Genomic DNA, 15,141 nt, shown 5'->3' on the forward strand with positions numbered 1-15,141 from the left:
TAAAGGATCACTAAGTATAGAAAAAGTTTAACCTTGTGAAATGTGGATTCAAGTCAACATTTCTACAAACTGCTTTATTGCTTCAAATCTCCCTATATCAACCAATTACATAGTGCTGCTTTTCGGGAAACTTTCATTTTTGCAACTGAATTACACACTTGATTCTGAAAAATCCGGCATTTAGTCTCTTCAGCTGACTTTAGTGGAATTAAATTGAAGTACTTTGGTGCAAGGTATTGATTATTTTTAATGAACATCCATGGTTGTATACTGATGACTTTTCATTAAAAATTTCTTCATGGAAAAGTTTATTAGATTAGACACATTGGAAAAACATAAACTGGTGATGTACAATTGACCTGAATAATGCATTAAAATGCATTATTATATTCTTGATTTACTTGACTTACTGAATAGGAGTATTGCCCTAGAACTCTTGTTTCTACTTATATATAATTTAAGTAAATTTAATTTATAATGTTTAAGAGTTTCCAATACACGTTGAGAGTAATATAATGCAAAGTGATCCTTGGATTAAATATTGTGAACATTTTTGAATTATGTGTTATAGTATTTTTAACAGCCAATATACTTATGATTTTCTGAAAATAATTCTCCTTGTTTTGTGATGAACATTATATTTTGTTGCAGGGCCTTTGATAGTTTTTGTAAGATGTTAAAAGATAGTTTAAATTTCTATTTTTATTAATTGTCATGAATGGAAAGTTAAAAAAAAAAGGAAATTATAATAACAATAGTTTTTCTTAACCCAGTATCAAAGTAGGGTTTTTTTTTATTCTTCTTTTTCATCTCTATACCCTTTTAAATGTCAGAGTTACTGTGAGATTTTTTTAAGTCTCCTGGGACTCATTAGACTACAGCCTTAGAAAAATTTAGGAGTGTCTCACTTTAAAATCACTAAATTCACCTGAATCCTCCAAATCATTTACATGATTGAAGGAGTTACTTTTAGATTTTAGCTACCGTGCAAAGGAATATAAAGAGATGAGTGCATCGTGGAGTTTTCAGAGCACATTTTAACATATGAAAATACTGAAAGAAAAGGAACTTTTATTCTACTGTTTATGAGAGAGTTGGCAGACTAATAATTAAACTGTCTTCCTGACTACAAGAATTTAAAGGCATGATATGTTTTGTTGAATTAATTTATCTTTGAATGTCTCACTTAAGATTTTGACCTGCCATGCTAAGGATTGGCAAAATTTTTTGGTAAAGGACTAGATATTAAATACTTTTGTCATTTTATACCACATAAAGTCTCTGTGATATATCATCTTTTGTTGTTGGTTTTTTTCTTTGTATTCAAACAGAAAAATGTGAAAACCATTCTTAGTTCACAGGACTTAAAATAGGTTGCTGACTAGAAGCAACCCCTTCTTGAAACTGTTACGGTATTTCTTAAAGTATGTTCTCTGAAACACTTGTTTTCAAGTTATTTAATAATGTTATAGGGATGAGGGTCCTGAAGAGGAAATAGGCCTGGAAAATACTCATATAGGAAAGGTAAGCAGATTCTCTGCTGGGGACATTCAGTACTAGAAGCATTGTCCTGGGTGCTGAACCTCTCCAGGGGCCTGGGATGCACAGTTCAGGTGCACAGTCTCTTCTTGGGCTGGTCAAATGTACCTCGAGAAGTACAAATTTAGGACATTGGGATTTTTAAGTGTTGCAATTATAATCATTTGCAACCACAGTACTCAACTGTAAATAACATCCTTTATTAGAACTCCATTTTGGAAGTGGAAACATATCTTTTCTGTATTATATTTGGACAGTCACATCTCACAGTAGATGTACTATGTGATCAGCTTTTTTTGTTCTTCCTCAGTTTCTCTAACTTGTCTTTCCATTGAGATTGCTGAACAAAGTCAGGGCCCCCCTGTCTATGAGTCTCCTTGGTTGAAACAAATAACATTAATAGCTCTTATTTTAAGGACACTCATTTCCTTAAAGGATAAGTATTATAGAGAATTTTAACAAAATGTTAAGACTTACAACTGAATTATATATTTAAGCATATTATCTAACATGAAAATATGATTTCTATGTAATTTGTCAGGGATATGTGAATGTATTCACGTATATGTATAATTGTTATATGTATACACATATATACATAATAATATGTATACACATAATATGATATACATAAAGCACATAATATTTTGCATAAAATACATAATATGATATACATAAAATGATTTACACAATATTGTCTGTATAAATATACACATTTTATATATACATATATGTATATACATATTATGAATTAATTATGATTTACACAATATTTTCTATGTGTACAAATATCATAAAATGAGGCACCATTTTGGCCAAACATTTTAACTATCCTTTTGTAATCCAGTCACTGTTCTATACACTGTAGTGATAATCCCAGGTTCTGTGTTTGATTTTCTTCTAGCAGAAGCCCCCGCTTTTAGGAAAATATACCAATCCCAGAGGTTTGAGCATGCTCTCCAGGCTCGGTTATCTGCATTAACTACTTAATATTAAGGGGACAATAATCACACATGAAAATTATTATTATTATTTTATTACACTTTACATTCTGAGGTACATGTGCAGAATATGCACATTTGTTACATAGGTATGCATGTGCCATGGTGGTTTCCTGCACCCATCAACCCATCACCTACATTAGGTATTTCTCCTAATGCTATCCCTCCCCTAGACCCCCACCCCCCAACACGCCCCAGTGTGTGATGTTCCTCTCCCTGTGTCCATGTGTTCTCATTGTACAACTCCCACTTATGAGTGTGAACATGCAGTGTTTGGTTTTCTGCTCTTGGTTAGTTTGCTGAGAATGATGGTTTCCAGCTTCATTCATGTCCTGCAAAGAACATGAACTCATCCTTTTTTATGGATCCATAGTATTCCATGGTGTATAAGTGCCACATTTTCTTTTATTATTATTATTATTATTATTATTTTCTTTGGGATGGAGTCTCGCTCTGTCACCCAGGCTGGAGTGCAGTGGCACGATCTCGGCTGCCTGCAACCTCTGCCTCCTGGGTTCAAGCAATTCTCTTGCTTCAGCCTCCTGAGGAGCCGGGACTACGGGTGCCTGCCACCATGCCTGGCTAATTTTTTGTATTTTTAGTAGAGACAGGGTTTCACCGTGTTAGCCAGGACGGTCTCGATCTCCTGGCCTCATGATCCGCCTGCCTTGGCCTTTCAAAGTGCTGGGATTACAGGCATGAGCCACCATGCCTGGCCGAAAATTACTTTTATAAATAATTTAGGTATGACTTTAGAATGCATTTTGCAATTTATATTTAAATATGAATTTATCCACTGTCCTAAGAGTTTATAATGCTTTCCATTAATTATTCATATCATGGTCTGAAAATTTGACTTAGGATAGACTACAAAGCCACCCTGCTCTCTTGTTCTTTCCTAGAACTGTTTCTTGTCTATCATCGTTTTGGATCTCTGGGTTGCATTCTGGTTCTATTGATCTAGGGCAAGTCACTTAACATTTTGAGCCTCAGCTTTCTTATCTGCAAACTAGATAAACTAATAACTGATTGCCATGCAAGTATGTAAAGCCTGTAATAAAATATCTGATGCCCATTAGAAGTCAGGCAACATCTTAGGTACTATCTCTACTTTTACTTGAAATTAGCATCATTCACTGTTTCAAATCCACTTTTGTCTCCAGTTAAAGTTTGGTATCTTCACTTTTCTCCTAAAGTATGACGAAGACAAATGGAAATGATGAAGATGTTCTATTGCCATATTACTGGCATTTTTAATTAGTTTGTGTATATGGAGGGGAGGGACATTTACCTGAGGGTTAAAAATTTGGTTCTAATAACCTCTCAAAGAGGAAAGATGTGGATTCCTACTACGAGATCACTTTGAAATTACATAAGCTTTTGTTAAGTCCTAGGAATAATTAGTTGAGTAAATAATAATACTTATAATAAACTTAATTTATAAAAACATACACCTACACACATTCAGAGCAAAGGAAAGTGTGAATTATGAGATGCAGAAGTGGCAAATCCCAAAGGAATTATTGCTTAAAGCAATATTGTCTTTTAATAATCATAGATTTTTATTTCTCCCTTTTAAAATAAACTGTAATTTTAAAAAATCTTTATATAATTTCAACCTCAAAATCTAAAAAATACATTCAAAGAATCTGCTTTTTACACAAAAAAATGCAAGTGGTGTTTAAGAAAAAAATACTGAGACAATGTAGTATCTACTGGAAATAGTTCTTTTCCTTTTTCCCTTATATAATTGCTTTTTAAAAAAACTGTATGAATGAGGAAATAAAGGATGCCATAGTCTTGCATATTAAAAACAACACTTGAGCAAAGCCTCAATGTGAGTTTATTCAATACAGCAGATGACTTATTGAGTGGAAGAAGGCTTTATGTGTGAGACTGCAATGTGTGAGACTCAAAAGTGGTTTGGGAATTAACTCTAATGTAGCATGCTGGGCATTGCTTAAATGTAGTATGTGAGTGAATGTGAGTGCAATCAGCTTGGTGAGATAATGCACTATGAAGTCATGTCCCAGCAGGGACAGAACAGCAGAAGCAATCATTAAGCCAGGCAAAGAATGGCTCAGGACAGGCAGAGTTTGGAGAGAAAGTCAAGCTCTGGCAGAGCGATATTGATAGCCAACATTTTTTTTTTTTTAAACAAAGGCACAATATTTTATGCGTAGGTACACATGAACTTGGAGCATGGGGGGTTATACATGAATATTTATATGTGTATAAATGTGTAAGAATTTGCAAGATGACAAGAGGGCAAATCAGTTATGTCCTGTTCTAAGATGTGGTTTGTGGGATCTTTCTTTCTCTGAGGCGGGCCCACAAAATCATCACTATCAAAGAGAAGTCCAGAACCAAAGGAGTCAGGATGTATTTCACTGGATGGTCATGTTCATCCATCGATCTATTCATTCATTCACTATTCACCACTTTTTAAGGCACTATCATGTAGCAGGCACCATACATGGAAATGGGAGTATTGACTACCGAGAATCTTACTGTGAATACAATCTGTATTTCAGTTCCTTCCATTTAAGACACAGCACCTCAAATTTGTATTACAAACAAATCATGGGGTTGATGAGATGAGGTTGAGAAATAGGCTGGCGTTTTCTCTGAATATTTTTAATGTTCTATTAGTAGACCTTGGAATCTATCAGTAGAAGGGTGGCTCTCAGCAGGTGGGGGTAAGGAAGGGAGTGAGAGTGGTCTTGTCCCCAAGAGGACATTTGATAATGTTTGATGACATTTTGGTTGTGACTACTCAGAGAAGGATGTGCCACTGGCATCTAAAAGGTAGAGGCCAGGCATGCTACTTAATAATTTACAATATACAGCACAGTGCTCCCCAAACCCCTGCCCAAAGAAAGAATTATCCAGCTCAAAATGAGCACAGTGCTGAAGTTGACACCTGAGATAGACTAGGGTCATCTACTGCTCAATAGCACACAAGCTGCAGCTTGCAAAGGACACCGCCTCATGTGGCAAGGACAGACGTCCTGAGCAATGTCCATCTTTACTCTACTTACTTTCAAGGTCCCAGCCTCTGGGAAGTGGGAAGAGATAGGCCATTTGGGACCATGTTTTCCCTCCCTCACAGTCTAATGCAGAAGAGGATAAATGGCACTGTGGGTCTCCCTTCATTAACGCTCCTCATTAACTCAGCATTTTCCTGCAGATTATATCAGGCTGTTACATAAGCAAGATGCCTTTTGGAAGGAGAAATGATCTCAAAAGATATATCTGAAAGCTGACACATGTGTGTGGAATGAGAAAGAATACTCCTCATTTCACCTTGAGAAAGGCAGGAGGGAAGGCAGGCTGGTAAGTTTATTGAGTGTCTATGGATCACAACCCTTATAGGATGTCAGCTTTCATCTTTTATTTTTTTATTTTATTCTTTTCTTTTTTTTTTTTTTTTTTTTGAGATGGATCTTGCTCTGTCCCCCAGGCTGAAGTGCAGCAGTAGGATCTCAGCTCACTGCAACCTCCGCTTCCTGGGTTCACGTGATTCTCCTGCCTCAGCCTCCTGAGTAGCTGGGACTACAGGTGCCCGCCACCATGCCTGGCTAATTTTGTATTTTTAGTAGAGACGGGGTTTCACCAGGTTGTCCAGGCTGGTCTCGAACTCCTGACCTCAGGTGATCTGCCCACCTCGGCCTCCCAAAGTGCTGAGATTACAGGCATGAGCCACTGCACCCGGCCGGATGTCAGCTTTCAGAACCAGTTTATCCTGCATGTCAGCCCCTCCTATGGAGCATTCCTTACCCACAGCTTGGCTGGACTGACCAAACTGATTTAGCATACTGTTGTTGAGGGAGAGTAGAAACAAAGAGATTAGCAGATAACTACACAAACATACACAATTGCATACACATGTGTGTATTTCTGGGTTTAAGGAAGGAAACAGCATACCTGCTTCCCACAATAGGACAAGTGCTATAATCTCGACTGACTAATGACCAAAGCTTTTCACTCCTTGGGTTCCGAAAGGATATAGATTCACACCACCATGCTGTAACATTCATTTTAAACAAGTTTTTAATAGGAAATGTCTCTGAGAGCATGAAAAAAAATAGGAAAAGGATGTTATATAGTACTTAATCCAATCCTGTACCTAATCCAGCACAGAACATGTTTATCTATGTAGTGTTAACAAGACATTTCTGAGTTGAATGGGAAAAGCTTTTGCTGTGTGATGTAGACTGTAGAGAGCCTCTTGTCTACCTTTTTCCTTTTTCTGTGCTTCCCCTTGTCCCGGTGTGCCATCTTACCTTTCAGTCCATTTATTTGGAGGCTTCATTTGGAGCCTTTCTCAGTTATCCTTAGGGCACCTCTTGGCTCCTTGGGGTTGGTTTCTGCCCCTTAAGAGGTCTCTCCAAGTGATCAGGCCACATCACACAGACCTTCTTTTTACTTTTGCAACAGTGGTGGTTTTTATCTACAAGACTGTTCTCCCACTTGAGACAATCTGCCCTGAAGCAAACAGATGTTTGCATTGAGATCTCCCCTCTAGATGAATAAAATCTTCCCAGAGGCTAATGCTGGCTAGGAAAGGTTTTTTTGTGCACTTATGAAGCGTAACTGAGCCCTGAGCAACCACCTTTGATGTATATTTTGTGATTGAGGAAGAAGAAAAAATCAAATAGCATTTCTTTCTGCCAAACTGTTTTTTGCAGATAAAAATTTTTGTTGACTGAAGACTTTATCCAATGTGTGCTTTGTCCTCTTCCATTAAAAAGAGTTCAGTTGAGATTGCTTTTTCTTATATTGTCCTTGAATTTTGTTCTCTCTGATGTTGCCTGCACATGATACTTCATCAGCAAAATGGATCACATAACTGTCTTCTAAATCTCCATCTTGTTTGGTTTGCTGAGAAACAATTTTCATCCAAGCATAAAGTAATTTGTTCAGAGAGTCAGATTTCAAAAGGTGGACGTCTACAGTCATGGTGAAAATGAAATGAGTACCCTTATTTTTGGAGGACATTAGCTTTGCCTCAGTACCTTGGATCTCCATTATTCATAAGATCTTAGATCAATGTGCCTTGAGGTAGCAACATTTGTCATAATTGGCTGATACATTAGCGTCTTTCAATACCAAATATTAACTTTGACTATGAGATCAGTAAACCATGTAATGATTTTTAACAAGAAATAATAATAACTTGACTTTGAGGATCAGTGAAGCTAATAGAAAACTTTTGAGACGATGACATACTCTTAGACAACAATGTAAGCTTGGAATCTAAGGAAATGTTATTTGAGCCATATTTATTGAAATGTGATAACTTGGTTTCTATACTCAATCACAAATACTAAGTTAAACTTGAGAAAAACAAACCACAAGACATAGTGAGTGGGCAGTCTTGTTTGAACCATTCACTTTCAAAGTGGGCATAGCTCAATATTCAGAGTCATCATATCAGCAGAAGAAAAAATAAAAAAAAACTGAAGAAGGTGTTACCCTCAGTAAAAGAGAAAATGATATTTTTATTCCTAAGACAAACATTTATTTCTCAAGACTTTGGAGAGCAATGAGTATCAGAGAATTTTTTTTCTTCTCTTTCTCTTTTTTTTAAAGCTCTTTGCAAATCCAGACCACACTATTGATTACTGACTATTCATTGCTGAAGGCAGTACTCTGTATTCAATAAATTAAGCTTTAATTCCTAAGTCCAACAAAATAATTGACCTCAAAAAGAAGATAAATGAATAGGCTGCAGAGCTCATGATTAGAATCCACTTTCCAGTCTCATTATATTAGTATTTTTCAATTCAGTGATTTTCCCATTCTTTTTTATCTTCTTTCACAATCTGTTACGCCTTCCACCCTGTTCCTGTATCAGCAAGGCCAAGCTACTTTCATTCTTGGTTTCCAGATCAGAAGGTTTAACTTATGATATTCTCATACTTTTATATTAATGATTTAATATAGTTTCCATTTTAGGACAAACTAGATAACTAGCATTTTTGAAAAAATGCTAGTTTTGAAAAAAATGCATTTTGAAAAAAGTATGAAATTCTCTGGATTTCCTAAAATGATAAGCAACATCAGCATACAGCATATATAAATATTTTGATAAATTTATGCTTCTCAATTTTGCAAATTTCGCCCTATCTGCTTCAATAGTCATTTTCTTTACCGAATCCTTAAAGATTCAGACAGATTTAATAATATTTAACTTTATTTTACATTTAGTAAAAATAAAAACCATTTGGTGACCTGGACAAAATTACACAGTATTTGTAATCCCACAGTTTTTGCTGCCACTGTAGCAACAGAATGTCTATTAAAAAGAAAAATATTTCATAGAAAGGAGGTAAACAAATGAAAAGTACTTTCATTGCTGCTTTGGTCTGATTTGAAAACAAATATAAAACATTTATCATTATTATAGACACCATTTAATTATCAAGACAATGGTTTGATTGTATATTAATCAGTACCGAAGTGGCTAAACCAAGCACTTCTTCAGCCAACTTCTAAGAATGCACAAGTAGCTTCCATGGAATTAATGGAGAGGTGTTCATCACTATTGCCTTTCTGTATCTTAGCAGAGAATACCCAGAACCCCAGAAAGGAGAAGAGTCCTTTTAAAAAATTCCTGGAGCTTTTGAAATATGCAGGACTTGATTTGTCCCTGCATTTCTGAGAAGGGGCATAGTTTCAGGGAATAAACGGGGACTATGAAGAGGTAAAGCAGAATCATTTTACTCTTGGGAACTTAGATTGATAACCTCAGAAGCATTATCTTTCCTTAGCTCTTTCCCCACCCCAATTTAAAATCTCTAAATGAGATAAAACTTGAACTTGCTCTACCCAAGCTTATTTGTGCAAAAGGATAGGTGCCCTACACACACAAAGTGTGTCTTGAGGGAGACTAGCATGAGGGCCAGTGAGGCTAATGATACCCAATGGCTTTAATTTCTGTCTTATTTTTTTGCATCCTATAAGGGATCCCAGTAACACTCAAGCGCTGTTGCAAAGTGGAAGATTTGAATTATTGGTGTGCACTTTTTCATTTAGAACCTCATAACCAGAAAGTCCAATTGTCAATATTTTATTCAAGTTCTATAACATGATGGTTTACATTTGTAATGATAATCCAAGATACTTTAAGGCTTTCTGACTCATTATGGCTACCTAAATTATGCTCATTATAGCTTTATTATGAAGTGAATTTAATTGCATTATGAATATCTGAACATTGCTAATTGATTGCTATATATAGAAACTAGAAAGAGTCTAAAATATGACATTAATTTGAACATCTCATTTATGGACTATTTCAAATAAAAGCAATTTAATGGAATTTAGTGTTAGGACAAATTTATAGATAAACTGAAGCAAATGTGTTTATCATTATGTAAACAACAATACTCTGCACGTTATATTTGCAATATATTTTGATTTGAGTTTGTATCAAACCATAGGATTATTTAAAATTTAACAAGAAATGATGAAAGAATTGAGCTATTTTGGAGGAGGATTACATGGTAGACTCCTAATGTTAATGGAAATCAGGGGGCATTCTGTTTTGAGTTGTACAAGGTCATAGATGTAGGTCAAATCCCATTTAAAATATGTTTTTTATCTGTCCATTAACACCTTAATCACAGGATATGTTTTTCCATGAAAATGTCAATTAAAAGCAGTTGTACTTAAGGTAAGTAGGTGCCTTGGGCTTTCTAGATTTCATTAATTTATGACTTCTTTCTGTTTTATCTGCAGAATTTTTCCGAGAGCTCCTGGAGAATGCAGAAAAGTCACTAAATGATATGTTTGTACGGACCTATGGCATGCTGTACATGCAGAATTCAGAAGTCTTCCAGGACCTCTTCACAGAGCTGAAAAGGTACTACACTGGGGGTAATGTGAATCTGGAGGAAATGCTCAATGACTTTTGGGCTCGGCTCCTGGAACGGATGTTTCAGCTGATAAACCCTCAGTATCACTTCAGTGAAGACTACCTGGAATGTGTGAGCAAATACACTGACCAGCTCAAGCCATTTGGAGACGTGCCCCGGAAACTGAAGATTCAGGTTACCCGCGCCTTCATTGCTGCCAGGACCTTTGTCCAGGGGCTGACTGTGGGCAGAGAAGTTGCAAACCGAGTTTCCAAGGTAATTGAAAACGTGCTTTCTTTCTCATTGGTGTTCTTTGTTTATTCTGTTTTTAAAACCAATGTTTACAAAAAAAGAAATCAAGGTAAAAATTCTTAATTGGTGGTCCTTGCTCTTAGAGAAATCAGTTAAATATCAAAGCATAATTCTGGCTTTCTTTTCCTTGCATTATGTGAGAGAGAACAGGATTTTAAGCCATTCTATGTGGTTTGAAAATTAATGTTAATACTTACCAGCAGTATAGCAGAGAAGCTTTTAGTACCAATGGTGCAAAAGCAGGCACGTTGCAACTATGATCATTTGATATTTCTGATCAGGGTTTTAAGGATGATAAATACTCATGAAAGAATCCATTCAGAGGTTATAATCCTCTAGGGAGTCAAGATGACAGTCTTCATGGACCTGCAAATGGAGACAAGTTATTGTTCAGGACATCAGCACCTGGCATTTCTTCTTTTTCAACACGTGTCAGTGTGGCCAAATTCCTTCATGGTAAAAGAAGAGCCCTTTGCTGACACCTGTATTACTGGATTAGGAAGGACTAATGAATACCAAGTATAGATTCTCCTAGAGAATTTCTTTTGTTACCCCTTATCTTTGTAATTTCATACCATGCATTGCCTTGGGCTTATTAATAAGATCAATCATTAATCTACTTTTGGGCCTTTCTTGAAGATAACATCTCTATACCTTGGATATAAGGGATAATTCTACATTCCACTACTTAAACATTGAATATTTCCTGTGTAGAGGATATCTGCTTTTGTTTAAGTTCTTTCTTGACATTTAAGGCACGTGTGAGGTCAGTCCTCCAAATAAAATGAAAGATAATTACTTAAAGAAGTAAAGTTAAAAATAATACGTAACAGGAATCTGGTATTATGTCACTCCAAGAAGGTGTATTTGTATAAGGATTATTCCCAAACACTACTTTTCTATTGGAGGGCTGTGCCAAAGAGCCACAGTATTTTTCATAACTATTGGTACTGTCCTGCAATGCTTTTTTTTTTTTTTTTTGACACTTTGGTCTCCTCAATATTTACATCCTAGCATAAAGATTGTGTGTACCCTTACAAATGTTTCTCTATTGCACTGTCAGTAAAATCCGTAATAGCCCATTTTAAATTGTTAATTTCCTGAACGTTTATTTGAGCATACAGAAAGATTATTTCTAGGAAGGCGCTGAAGGAAATAATTACAAGGGCTTATTGATCAATATAAAGGGCATATGATTCTAATGTTTAAAATAATATCTTTGCCGGGCGCGGTGGCTCACATCTGTAATCCCAGCACTTTGGGAGGTGGAGGCGGGCAGATCTCGAGGGCAGGAGATTGAGACCATCCTGGCTAACATGGTGAAACCCCATCTCTACTAAAAATACAAAAAAATAGCCAGGCGTGGTGGTGGGCGCCAGTAGTCCCAGCTACTCTGGAGGCTGAGGCAGGAGAATGGCATGAACCTGGGAGGCGGGGCTTGCAGTGAGCTGAGATCGAGCCACTGCACTCCAGCCTGGGTGACAGAGCAAGACTCCAACTCAAAAAAAAAAAAAAAAAAAAAAAATATATATATATATATATATATATATATATATATATATATAAAATGCCTTTACATTGAATCTCAACAATGTTTTAGATACCAAAGAAACTAGGGCCCCAAAAATGAATTTATAAGGAATTAGCTAGGTAGAATAGCAAGAGGAAATATCATCACCTGAGGACTGTCAGTAAAATATGAATAAGTGTAGAAAATAAATATGCATTCCATATTTTCTTGAGTAGATGCATTTTGTTGTAAAATAAGTGTAAATTAATTTAATAAGTTAAACTCAATAATAGGATTAGTCACAGAGGCTGCAAGCTGAAGCTTTTGATTTTGTTGAAGGATAAACATGTAGCCAGCCTTTGAGAAATATGAATTAAGAAATTCAAAGTATGGATGGATATATTCCTGATTATGTGTATTTATTCTAATTGAGTGTTAATAATGTTTAGATGTGTGTATTATGATCTGGCAAGTTTCCGGTGAGATAACAGAATATTTTCTAGCAAAGTGTCTACAAAGCCATGAGGGAGGCTGCTGCTGGCTATCCCTCCTGTTTTTCAGTGAGTGTCATTCACAACTGCCTAGAGATGGTGTCTCCCCTTGGTCACTCTCTGACTGCCTCAACTGAGGTCTTTGTTGACCAAAGTCTAACACGCTCTTCCTTCTGGTGAAGGATGACCTCATGAGCCAACCGTCAGTAGAGTATGACCTTTTTCTCTAGAAGTGGTGAGAAATGTATTTTCCAACACTGTATTCTCTCTCCCACTGATCCCTTCAGGACCACCATTCTTTTGCAGAACAATTGCTGTGGGCATGGAATATAGTTCGTAGGTCATTTAACCTTGGAAAGTTAACTGTTCCTTGCAGATATTGGCTTGTTTGACCTGAGTTTCATAATCATCCCTAATCAGTTAAAATTATAAGCCCCATCCTGACATTTGGGCACTGCCTTTTGGAGATGGGTAGAGAGATAGAAAGATGGATGGATGGATGGATGGATGGGTGGATGGATGGATGGGTAGATAGATAGATGATAGAGAGAGAGAGAGAGAGAGAGAGAGAGAGAGAGATGGTATATATATATATATATATATATATATATATATATATGGCCTTGGTTTGAAAGAAGCTGAGCAATGTTTTTGTGAATAATTTGTCTCAGGAATTTAAGTATTTTACCAATGAACTTCCTCACCTAATGATTACAAGATGGTCTAGAGCCGACTAAACTAGCAATTTGTGATCTACTGGTACTATGATGATTTTCAGCACCCAAGGTATTTTTGTAATAAGAAGAAAATATCACAAAGACTAAATACATTAAGAAGAGAAGCAAGAATTGTGTTTGAGGTTTAAGCCCTTCATAAACCTGAAGCCTCTTTATGGTCTGTTAATTGAGTGATTTAGAGTTGGAGAAATGATGACAGAAGAGTTAGAAAACTCAAAGCAAAATTCCCAAATGGAGATCAACAAACTAGCTTATCTCCTGCATCCTGATTTGAGTGATGTTTTGTTTTTTTTTTCTCTTCAGTTTCTCTCTACATTTATGGTGACTTTTTAATCTTGAAAGACATCATGAATATCTTCTAATTAATTGCTTTGACTGGAAAATTTACCTCTTTGGCAGAACACAGCAGTTTGACACAAATGTTTTGACATAATGTTCAGAACATTATTGGGAAATTTCTTACCAGAAAAATGGAGGTCTAAATTGTAAGCATCAACAGAATTATTTTTAAAACTTCTGCTTGCCATCTTATGGATACAAACAGTCTTTTTCTAGCCTTCGGATGGGGCCAGTTTATTTTAAGTAACTATAACTCTAGGTCTGACTCTTAGAAGCACCATGTGACTCTTAGAAACACTATGTGATTCTTAGTGAATATCTGTGGTCAGCCAGCCAGGATTCATTTTCTGTGTGAATGACCATTTTGAGCATGTCAAGTGTTGATGAGAGGTGGAATATCAGGAACCTCCATGCATTGCTGGTGGAATTATCAATTGATATGCTCACTTTAGATAATAATCTGAAAATACCTGTATTGTTGAAGATGTACCTATTCTAAAACTTCAATTTCATCCGGATAAACTGTTACATGTGCATACAATTAGACGTGTAGAAGGGTGTTTGTAGCAGGATCTTTTACAATGACATAGAAAGTAGAAACGTCACAAATGGCCCGTCTGCCTAAATGGTGATCTCTTCACATCATGAAATTTTCCAGAGCATAGAAAGTGCTCATGAATGAGTTACAGAAACCTCATTGTGAGAGATAAACATCAAATCATCTAAAATACATACATTTTTATGAAGTTCAAAAATGTAAAACTAAGCAATACATTGTTTAGGAATAAAATATATGTAGTAAAACTCCAAAGAAATTTCAAAGAATGATTAAAAAAATCAGATGGTGGTTACCTCTGGAGATGCAGTTTGGAGGTAAGATGAAGGAGGGATACATAGAGATTTCTAAAGTTATCAATAACATACTATTTCTTAAGCCAGGTGCTTGAGGAGTGTGTGTGTGTGTGTGTGTGTGTGTGTGCATGCATGTATGTGCAAGCATGCATACATGAATGTATTGTGTAAAGCTTTTTTAATGAAATAAATTAAGATGTAGAAAGACTTTACCATTGTCCATCTCTGTTTCTACCTGTGTAACTACAGTTGAGTCCCTGAGCTACCCTCGGTTGTTTGTAGTACTAACTACTGTTCATGGACCTGCTAGCAAGTCAGTTTCCATGTTCCATATTGTGCTAAGTGATGTCAGAAAGGCATGGAAGGAAGAGCTCTAAAATGAAGAAAAAAATAAATTTTGATAATGTGGGCACCTTGACAGAATGGATTCAGACTATTTTTTTTAGCACTGTCCCTTTATTAAAATACCACCGTCGTTCCCTTATCTTCCACCACTAC

General features: G+C 36.1%; 1 protein-coding gene and 1 long non-coding RNA gene across 3 annotated transcripts in view; one reads left to right on the plus strand and one right to left on the minus strand.

The window, feature by feature from the left end:
• The window catches only part of GPC6 (glypican 6), a 1,178,972-nt gene that overhangs the window by 584,370 nt on the left and 579,461 nt on the right, over positions 1 to 15,141 (plus strand). For both annotated transcript variants that reach the window (XM_034936849.3, XM_003832020.8), the window contains exon 3: positions 10,287 to 10,678. In XM_034936849.3, coding sequence (XP_034792740.1) covers positions 10,287 to 10,678 — 392 coding nt within the window. The remainder of the gene's footprint in view (positions 1 to 10,286; positions 10,679 to 15,141) is intronic.
• Positions 1 to 15,141, minus strand: part of LOC130540731 (uncharacterized) — a 38,566-nt gene that overhangs the window by 1,465 nt on the left and 21,960 nt on the right. The window contains exon 5 of the long non-coding RNA XR_008954725.1: positions 10,941 to 11,080. This is a non-coding gene — a long non-coding RNA (uncharacterized LOC130540731). The remainder of the gene's footprint in view (positions 1 to 10,940; positions 11,081 to 15,141) is intronic.

The sequence above is a fragment of the Pan paniscus genome, chromosome 14, assembly GCF_029289425.2.
Source record: "Pan paniscus chromosome 14, NHGRI_mPanPan1-v2.0_pri, whole genome shotgun sequence".
Lineage (NCBI taxonomy): Eukaryota > Metazoa > Chordata > Mammalia > Primates > Hominidae > Pan > Pan paniscus.